Source organism: Carex rostrata, chromosome 7 (assembly GCF_964058835.1).
Source record: "Carex rostrata chromosome 7, lpCarRost1.2, whole genome shotgun sequence".
Lineage (NCBI taxonomy): Eukaryota > Viridiplantae > Streptophyta > Magnoliopsida > Poales > Cyperaceae > Carex > Carex rostrata.
This window is the reverse complement of record NC_135924.1, coordinates 13,074,882-13,085,064: the sequence shown is the minus strand read 5'-3', so window position 1 is coordinate 13,085,064 and position 10,183 is coordinate 13,074,882. Positions and strand designations below refer to the sequence as shown.

Sequence of the window (10,183 nt, the reverse complement as noted above, 5' to 3'; positions counted from 1 at the left end):
AGTGTCAAGGAATCAGTAAAAGTCAAGAACAGAGACAACAATGGCTGAATGCTGATCATGCTTTCGATGCTTCGTCTCTCTTCCCTCTCTTAACAAATGAAAAACCAATAACAAAAATTGTTACCTTTCTCTCTCTCTTCTTCCTTTCTCTCATCGCCATTAAAAGACATTCCTCAATTCTTCATAAAGCTCTTTTGGTTTCTCGTTTCCAATCAATAGCCGCGAAAGAGACCCACCAACTTTTCTTTAGCCAAATTCAAAGTTAGAATCGTTCTCCTTCTAGAAACAAATCTTTGAAAAGGAGAAAGGCGATTTCTTGCTCCAATTTTCCATTAAAGCGAATCATTACCCATTTCAAAAGATACTCTGCTATTCTCTGTTTCCTTCTTTTAACGATCCATGATGGCATGTACCCAAATTCCCTTTTTTGCTCTATTGTTGTCTAATAGAGTAATCATTTGTAACTGAAAAAGCTCCTTTGATCCAACAAAACCATGGCCATAGTCTTGGAAGCCTTTCTGAGGCGACTAACAGCCTCTTTTGAAGAATTTGTGAACAGTGATGCTTGTCTAATGCTTGGTGTTAGAGAAGATGCACAAAAGCTACTCAAAACCATGCTGAGAATATATGAAATTGGCATAATTGGAGAGAGAAATCAACTCAAGCACCCGCAAATTGACTTGTGGATCTCCGAGCTGAAAGATGCGGTTTATGACATAGATGATCTGATTGACATCTGTGTGATCGAAGGAGGCAAAATTTTGCTAGAAGATCACCCGGCCCCGTCTCAAAAATGTTCTTTCAAAATCTTATCATGCTTTAAATGTGCAAAATACCGGCATGAGATTGTGTATAAGATTAGAGAGATCAACAATAGGCTCAAAGAGCTTGAGGAGGCTTCCTTGTCGGCAATTGCTGCCGACTTGCTTGGTTCGGTTTCACCTTCCAAAGGTACTCCTGTGAATTTTGAGGATTTTAGTTTGGATTTGGGGGATTTACCAGTGGGGAGGCAAATTGAGAAAGCCGCAAATGGGCTTGTGCAATCAATACTCAAGGGTTCAAAGAAGAAGGTTGAGCTTTTTGGGGTTGTTGGTATGGCTGCAATTGGCAAAACTACCCTTGCCAAAATGGTTTATAATGATGAGATAATACAAGAAAATTTCCCCATCAGGATTTGGGTTAGTGCGAAAAACCTATCTGAGATAGATTTGTTGAAAGAGATAATTAAGGGTGCCGGAGGAGATCCTGGCGATGAGTCTGCTACCAAAGAAGAGCTAGTGACTTCTCTCGGCTCTTCCCTTACCAAGAGGTTTCTAGTAGTGTTGGATGATGTGTACAAGCCGGGTATATGGGAAACTTTGCTCAAAGTTCCATTAGGGGATGGGGTGGCGAGGGGTCGTGTGCTTATAATTTCACGAGATGTGAATGTTACAAAGGAGATGAATGCAACCATACATCAAGTGGAGAGAATGGATGCCATTGATGGTTTCGAGTTGTTGTGTACTGAAATATTTGGATATTTTGATGAGGATGAAATTGGGTTGCTAAAAGAAGTTGGTGTTAAAATCGTGGAGAAGTGCGAAGGTTTGCCAATTGCAATTAAGGCTGTTGGTGGTATGCTGAGGACAAAGGAGAGGAGCGAGGCCGAGTGGGAGAAGGTTCTAGAAAGGGACTCTTGGTCGTCTCTATATCAGCTTCCCGAAGAGATCCCGGCGGCACTTTATGTGAGTTATGAAGATTTACCGGCTTATTTGAAGCAATGTTTTCTCTATTGCTCTCTGTACCCAGAGGATTATCCTATAAACCGCTTTCACCTAATACGCCATTGGATTGCCGAGGGGTTAGTGACAATTCCGAATGGGGATACGATATCAATTGAAGATTATGCAGAGGAGTGCTACCAAGAGCTCATCGGGAGGAACATGTTGCAAATCAGTCCCCATAATTGCCATTATTGTTTGATACCGCATGGTGTGTTACGCACACTCGCGCGGTTCTTGATCACTGATGAGAGTGTATTTCTTGAAGGAGGCCAGAGGCTGATTGTGACTTTGTTGAAGCCTAAGAGGTTGGCTTTGAGTAATGTGGAGAAAAATAGCCTTGATGACCCGATTTCGATGAAGCAGCAAAGGTGTCTAAGAACAATTTTTCTCATAAATAGCCCCAATGTGAGATTGATTGATGAGATGCTTCTCCAAACAGCCATTTCCCTACGCATACTTGATCTTAGTAACACGGGAATCGAGGCACTTCCTCCTTCAATTGCCAATTTGATGCACCTAAGGTATCTTAACCTTGATAGAACAAAAATTACAGACTTGTCGACTTTGATTGGTTACTTGATAAACCTACAAACACTCAGCCTGAGAGATTGCCAATCCTTGCATAAGCTTCCTAAAACCATCAACCTTTTGTACGAGCTACGATGCTTATGTCTCAAAGGGACAGCTATCACAGATGTACCCAAGGGGATTAGAAACTTGACAAAACTAAACCATTTTGACGGGTTTGTACTGGGGGATGCAACGGACAAAACTGAAGGGTGCACATTGGATGAGCTACATTCCTTGTCAGAGCTGAGGTATCTCCACATGGAGAACCTTGAGAGGGTTAAAGAGATTAAGTCAGGTTCATTCCCTCTAAAAAACAAGGCTTCCCTAAGGGATGTTTACCTATGTTGGCGACCGCATGAGCCGGTACCAGTAGAAGAAGAAGAGAATAAAGCAGAAGGGGGACAGGAAGGAGAGAACTCTGTTCTGGTGCGAAATGATGAACCCGTTAAGAAACCCGTTAGGGACTGGAGAGAGCTGTCCCCATCACCAAGTGTTGAAAAACTCGTTTTAAAGCACTACCCGGAGCAAGAATTCCCGACATGGCTTATGACCTCAAACTTACCCGCCTCCCTCCCGAACCTGGTTTACCTGGACCTGTTTGTTTGCCCCTCATGCACACAGATCCCTCCTCTTGGGCTTCTACCGCAGCTAAAATTGCTACGTATTTCTGGTGCCGACTCCGTTAAAACCATTGGACCTGAGTTTCTAAGCACCGACACATCATCATCAACAACTTTACCTGCCTTCGAAAAGCTTGAGTCTCTAAGCATAAAGCAAATGGCCAGCTTGGAAGAATGGACATTTGGGTCTACTGAAACTACCCCCGAAATCTTCCCAAACCTAAGGTCACTAGAAATCATAAACTGTCCCAAACTCAAATCCCTTCCTAAAGGCCTCGGCACTGCCGCAACCTCCCTCCGCTCCCTCCACATAGAATCAGCACACAGCCTCACTGAGATCAGAAATTTCCCTCACCTAACAAACGAGCTAGTGATCAAAGACAACAAGGGGCTGCTCCGCCTCTCTGATCTTGGCTCCTTAAAATCCCTAACTGTCGATGACTGCCAGAAGCTGAAGCATGTGAACAATCTCGCAGCATTGCAAAGGCTCAGCCTAGTGTACCCACCATCAACCGAGACTTTCTATTTCGAGGAGCTGATTATCTTCTGGAGCATTGAGTTTCCGAGGTGGCTTTCAAATTTGATGAAGCAGCATTATGCGGGACCCAAGGCGACACATAATCTGAAACGGTTCGAGCTGACTTGTAGCTTGCCACTGCTGAAGAGTTGCATGGACGGGGGCAAGAACTGGCAAGCTGTGCAACAGATACCGGAGTTTCGTGCCACAACCTGTGATGGGAAGGCATATCTTTGGTACAGCAAGAACCGGCGCATTTATGAGACCAATGTTGGTTCTGATGAGTGATTTGTTTGGGAGATTTGATATGTGCCGGTATGGATTTTTTTCTTTTCTTTTGTGTGTGTGTGTTTCTTTTACGAGGGTTTTGAACTTAATTTTCTTTATTGAAATTAGATTTTTCAAGGAGGGGTGCAAAATTTATGTTATTTATCAGCATTTAGCTCACAATACCGCAATTCCTAGCATATTTTAGCAATCTTGCAAACAATTATTAGCTGAGCCAAAGCCATTTTATCTTTAATGGTGATGCTAAAAGTCAGCTTAGCATGATTTTAGCTTGAGCCTGATTTTTAATAAGTAATTATAAATTAGTTAATTTCACCCTGGGATATGTGATTGATAGCTGATCACCAAGTCAGAAGATGCAAATAATTGAGAAAATAAAAAAAATGTAAATGTTACTGTACAGGTAACATAGTTGCCAGTAAGTACCTGTATCTTGTAGAACAGGAAGTTTGTTATTTGCTTCAGAAGTTGAACAAATTTAATGCTGAGGGTTTAATTCAAACCATACATTATTTTTACTTCTATTGTAGTTGACATGCCAGAAATACTGTCGCTTTGGGGATATAGATACAACAAGGATCACTGTTCTTCTCTTCAAGGTGTTCATACAACAGTTGGTTTTTCGGAAGTTTGGTTATGGTAATCTTTCTTCTCGGTGTTTGGAATTGGCATTTTTTGTTTGTTGGACATTTCATTTTGGTCCTTTGTTTGGACCCTTGTACACCAATACTTAGATATGTCATACTTAGCTCTGTGAAACAAAGATTTTATGTAATTGTCAATGATATGCATAGCCTTGAGATTCAAGAAAAGATTGGTCAAAGAGAGTTTTTTTTTTTTTATCAGATTTGGTTGGGATTCTTGTGTTGTGTGGTTTTGTGGTTTGTGTACATAAGATTTGAATTTTTGAAGATAGTTGTAATAGCTTTGCAAAAATCACGGTTCCACCTTTGGTTTGCTCAGGTTGTTTTGTTTTTGGTTCATCAGATGCATCTTTAATCCATCCAATGGACTGACTTTTATTTCAGCTTGGCTTTGGGTTATCTTGTTTGTTTGTTTGTTGTAAAAAACATGTTATGGAAAGACACTGTAACTTTGGAACTTCACACTCATTGTAAATATCCTCTCTTTTTAAACTTCTTTTCTCTAGAAAATTATTAAATATTTCAGTTTCGCATGTACTTCCTCAAGGATTTTTCGTTAGTAGTCTCTCAAAACTTTCTTATTTTGACCTAAAAATAAGATTTTCATGATTTGGTAAATCTCTGTATTGCACAATTTATGGTAACAGTAATCAGAAACTCTCACACCACACTAACATCAAATTTGGATAAAACATGTTATGCTACGTTGTTCTTAAATACAGAAACGAACTACAAGCTGCAACAAATTCTGGAAAATTGACCCAGAAAAAGGTATTATAAAGCAGAAATGAACTTCTGAATTTGTGCTTGAGATCGTTCCTTTTCTTCGGGTCCATCTGAATCTCCTATATTATCATGGTACTCCTACATTTACCACCAATCAAATATCAATGCAAGATTGACCAACTTAGATATTAAAATAAGGGGTGTAAAATAACATTTCAAATACCTGCAGAATATCCTTCACATCTTCCTTCGACAATTTGTTCTGTTTTAGAAGTAATTCTATTCTTGCTCTTATTTTTGGATGACTACAATTGTAAAACAGTAGACAAAGCAAGACTGTCAAGTATATTGCTATTTATCAGTTTTTTTTTTCTTTCACTGCTATTTTGAGGAAATTTCTCATGTAACCCTGCAACATCTCAAAACATCAGAAATCCCAGCTTAGCAAATATATCATGCAATTAGAAGCCAAAACAACCACTTATTTTCTCAAAAGATGCCCACAATACCTCCACTTCTCCCAGTTCATCTGTACATAACCAACACAAAAGAGGGGGATGTTTTTGGTATCATTTCAAGACCAAGAGATATGTGCATGAAATATCCTCCACTCTTTCTTAGTTTCAATTTGCCATGTGAAACCAAACTTTGGATTTCTTCCAATTAAGGTCTGATCCCGAGTTCCGGAGGAAAGGGAAGGAAAGGGGAGACATGAGGAGAGTATTAGGTCTGTTACCCTCCAAATTGGAAGGCAATAAATATTGAAAAGATATATAAAGTGATTCTCTCCATTCTCTTTTATTCACCTCCTGTAATTATAACTTGAGGACAAGGTTAACATACCCCTTTCTTCCCTTTCCCTTCCCTTCCTCAATTTAAAATAAACTAAATTTCCCTATTTTTGGTTTAGAATACATAATTCTTTTCTCAAAAAAAATTTTATTTCTCAAAAAAAAAAAAAAAAAGAATACATAATTCTAAAAAGGGAAAAAAAACTGCTTACTCAGAAGTCCATATATGACCGAGGATAACCGCAATCAACTGAAAAAAAAAAACAAGGGTTCTCAGATCAGAAACAAAGCAACAAAGGAAAAGGTAGAAAAGAGTACTTATATATCTACCAGGGTTAAGGGTTTACTTGGAGTGTATATAGGCCAGCTTCAAGTTTTCTGATGTACCGCTCATCTTCATCCATCTATCAACAAGAAAAAAGAAGAAAAAAAATTTTTCCATTATGATATCATTCTAACCTCACAAAATAAGAAATGTTGTCTTATTACCAAACATACACCCCGCCAACACACACACAAAGACACACATCCCTCTCTAGACCTCAAAACTGTTCTTTCCCAAAATGTATCTTTTATCTTTTCACAAGTTTGACATAGGATCAAATGACTCGTAGTCTCAAGCCATTGCAGTTTGAAGGAATCAAAGGCCAACAGGCAGTAGCAGGCTATATTGGTCATAATTCACAGAGATCACCAGAATGTTTACAATGTATGCAGGAATTATTGAAACAAGAAAGTAGAAAATATAGAAGGGGCTTATTGAAAGAATGGGAGAGAGAAGACCTCTAGATCATCTAATTCCAGCTTGTTGAACCGTTCTGTCTCAGCCTTTACTCTATCTGAATATCTGCACATAATAGTTCAGGTCATGTAAAACTTGGTGTACCAGCTAGCACTGCACAGGGCTGTCAGACTGATCTTTTGGTTTGTCTACATACTGATATTTGAGTTAGGTCAAAATTGTAACTGCTTAGGAAAATATAAACAGAAAACACGGAAGCTAGCCTTCAAGGACCAAACCAGTCAGCAACCATGCTATTATGAGCGGTAAATGTGTCGGTTAATCGGTATACTAATTTCCGGATAACTAATAAAACACATGCTTCTTTTGCAAAAAAATAAAATAAATAAAAGCGTTGCAAAGTTAAATTCAGTATTTATTACCTTATGTAGAATTCCATCAAGCGGTCTATCTTTTCACATTCATTTTCAACGAATTTACTTAGCAACCTGTCCCTTCTTGAACCTCTTGTCACACCACCTGCATTCAAAACCACAGAAATTTTCAGAGCTTATTTCTTCAGATAATTAAACTTAAAAAGTCTAAAACGTCTCACTTAAGTATTCTAGGAAAGTTACACCACAAATCACATGAAGAGAATTCAAAGTTTTTCAGTACTGTTTTGCTTTCAATGATTAATTTCTTTGCCAAAAATCAATATTAAAATCTCCCTAGGCAGAAATTAAACTATCTTTGTTTCCTCAGTACCATTGTAACCACAGTGCTTGCCCATACAGATCAGTACAGTCAAAAGATAATCTTCACCCAATGCAACAGCATATCACCAAGAATTAAAAAGAAAAGAAAAGTATATTGTGTTATGAAATTGAATCAAAAGAACACTTGCCTTCTTACCAAATAATGAGGCAATAAGCGAAATCAATCGCTCCTCTAGCTCCTCCTGATAACTCTCCTTGTTTTTCTTACCAATTGGTAGCTGTACATATACATTATCAAAGAATTAAAAAAATAAATAAAAAGAAAGCACTATCTAGATTATGTTCAAATATTTAAAAAATAACAATTGCCTTCTGAACATATACATTACAAATAAAGCAATCCCTGCAAATGAATGAATAACATGTGGGTTCTGACCATATGTGCCTCAGAAACCTTTCAAAATTTATGTTAGAAGAGAAAATATCTAGATTACATTATACCATACATTACTACAAATGTCTAGAGTAATTGCTTATTTACTTGCAGCAGCATATCACAACCATATTTAATCCCAATAGGAGCTTATCTCAAATTTTCAATAAAGGACAATGTTCTACAAAATTCTACAATACATGAAAAGTAGTACACTCTGAAAGATAATTAGAGAACACTTGCCTTACCCATGAAGGCTGAGAAAACTGTCTTCAACCCAAGCACATCCACAAAACGTTCGCAAGCAGGCGGGTACTTGGTCATGGCAAAATCCAATGCCCGTATTGCCGACCCGTATGCTGTTTTTTTCTGCTTCATTATAATAATCATCAGCTCCACTCCCTCTGACTTCATAAACTTCTCTTTGTTCTCCACCGGCATCAACAAACAACACAAACAATCAAACAAATTCTCCAACATCTCCTCCTCGTCAGAGCTCTTCGGGTCCCGTGACTTGTAAAATGACACCGCTTGCAATATTCCATCCACTCCATTGATCTGGCCGAACCGCTTTTGGTTGGAAACACTGTTCTGGAGGAGAATTGCAAGGATTTCAGACGCATACTGTTTGTTTGCATCAAACTCACGGGTCTTAATTCGACTGAGAAGCCACCGAAGGAGCTTTGTTCTCTCACACACCATTTCGGCCACGGCCGGCTTGACCTCAATCAGATTTTCTATCACTGCTAGGGTGCTATGCACCGCATTGGCCTCGTCTGTATCAGATTCTGACAATCTCGTCAGGTTTTGCACTAACAATTCCAGAGTGTTGTTCTCTACTAAACAATCAGCTAAGGCGATAGCAGGAGCCAGGTCATCTAAGTCCTCATCAGCGTCAGTGAGATCCGATAGGAGCGATACCGTGTCAGTAGCGATGTCTGAGTTTTCGTGCGACAGTAAGCCGACAAGAGGAGGGAAGAGATTAAGAGAGATCAGATCGGGGTAAAGCTCCGGCGCGCCAGCGAGGGTGCGGAGGCGGTCGAGTTCTTCGTGTAAAGCAACCTCGGAGTCGGCAAAGCGGTCGGGAAGGTCGGGATGCTTCATGCGCGCCTCGAGATTCTCGCGGAGGCGGCGCTCGAAGGAGATGACGAGCTTTTTGGCGGCGCGGAGGTCGAGAGGCTCGGCAGAAGCAGAAGACGATTGCTCGAGGGATTCGAGGAGGGAGAGATCGACGCCATTGTGAGTGGTAGCTTCGTCGTACTGGTCTTCGCGCTTGCGTTTTGAATGGTGGTTGTCCATGGAGAGAGAGGGAAAGTGGTGGACTGGTGGTAGCGGAGGTGATCACTGAGGATAAACCCTAGAAAGAAAAATAGTGTGCTGCTCCAGTGCTCCCTGCAAATTCATATCACCTAAGGTAACATAATATTTCTGTTTTGATCAGAACCGTTCGATTAGAAACTGCACGAATATTAAAAATCCCCCCCTGCATTATACATTTCTACTGCTGGCCGAATTTACCGGATTCTGATCGAACGGTCCGGATATAAACATAAATATTCTGTTACCTCAGAGGATATGTGCTCGCTCCGTTCTCGTTTCGGACGGTCCGGATCCAACCACAAAATTTGAGTTACTATTAAAATTTTGCAAATTGAAATTGATCGAGTCTGTCATTAACACTATACTTACTTTATTATATGCAATTAAGGACTAATTAATTAAGGAGTACAAATTAAGTATCAATGATCTCTTTTCTAGGCTCCTAGCTACTAGGTTCTATTTTTTTTTTTTTTTTGGTTCTTACATGGCCCGTAGGCCTACTAGGTTCTATTAGATATTAGATATTAGATACGGCTGCCCTTCATTACCGTATCTATGCATAGTCTTCTAGTCTCTAGATATCGTTGCCAGCGCTGCACCCACGCAACCTCAAGGGATTGAAGGGGAAAAACATAAGAACTAATAAAGCCCCTCATATTATGAAGGCATATATATTTACCTCTTCACCTATATATATATCGTCCCCGGCTTTCTTCCTGATCAAGCTCCCATATCTCATTCTCAAGCTCGATCAATCGCCCCCTTCCTCCTCACCTCTCCTTTTGAATTTCTTAATTCATCAGAAATTAATTAAGTTTTTTTCTTTCTGATAGCAGACACAATCTTGGAACTGACATTCATGTTGTAATGTACGTACCGACCCTCTCGATCGGTACTGCTCTGTCGTCAATGATGGCACAACGTGAATGTCAAATCAAGGGTTGTGTCTGCTATCTAGAAAATCTTCCGACAAGCATCTCCAACAGAGAAATTTAAGAGGAGAGTCCCGGTGCTTTTTCAATTATTCTAAGCTGTGAGACGATGAACCTAGTAATAGTCACAAAGAGTACA

At 39.7% G+C, this 10,183-nt stretch overlaps 2 protein-coding genes across 3 annotated transcripts; one reads left to right on the top strand and one right to left on the bottom strand.

Moving 5' to 3' along the window:
- LOC144557640 (putative disease resistance RPP13-like protein 1) lies at positions 1-4,718 on the top strand. The gene is made up of 2 exons (XM_078306239.1): positions 1-3,785; positions 4,289-4,718. Exon 1 carries the CDS (start codon positions 495-497, stop codon positions 3,756-3,758), a length of 3,264 nt encoding a protein of 1,087 aa, XP_078162365.1. The 5' UTR covers positions 1-494; the 3' UTR covers positions 3,759-3,785; positions 4,289-4,718.
- A 258-nt stretch (positions 4,719-4,976) lies between these two features.
- LOC144557641 (ARM repeat superfamily protein) lies at positions 4,977-9,182 on the bottom strand. Of its 2 annotated transcripts, XM_078306240.1 has the most exons (8): positions 8,036-9,180; positions 7,556-7,637; positions 7,084-7,180; positions 6,703-6,766; positions 6,267-6,323; positions 6,132-6,169; positions 5,352-5,433; positions 4,977-5,266 (listed from the first exon to the last, which is right to left on the bottom strand). In XM_078306240.1, the coding sequence occupies exons 1-8, from the start codon at positions 9,089-9,091 to the stop codon at positions 5,177-5,179; spliced, it is 1,566 nt and encodes a 521-aa protein (XP_078162366.1). In that variant the 5' UTR covers positions 9,092-9,180; the 3' UTR covers positions 4,977-5,176. The 2 variants fall into 2 exon arrangements, 1 of the variants encoding a protein (XP_078162366.1); XR_013512727.1 differs by lacking the exon at positions 6,703-6,766 and having other exon boundaries at positions 8,036-9,182.
- Between the last annotated feature and the right edge of the window lie 1,001 nt (positions 9,183-10,183).

Coding starts and splice junctions, on each gene's coding strand:
- LOC144557641 (XM_078306240.1), bottom strand. CDS start 9,091: ATGGACAACCACCATTCAAAACGCAAGCGCGAAGACCAGTACGACGAA. Junction 7,638..8,035: donor TCTCAGCCTTCATGGGTAAG/GCAAGTGTTCTC, acceptor GTATATGTACAG/CTACCAATTGGTAAGAAAAA. Junction 5,267..5,351: donor ATGTGAAGGATATTCTGCAG/GTATTTGAAATG, acceptor TGGTAAATGTAG/GAGTACCATGATAATATAGG.
- LOC144557640 (XM_078306239.1), top strand. CDS start 495: ATGGCCATAGTCTTGGAAGCCTTTCTGAGGCGACTAACAGCCTCTTTT.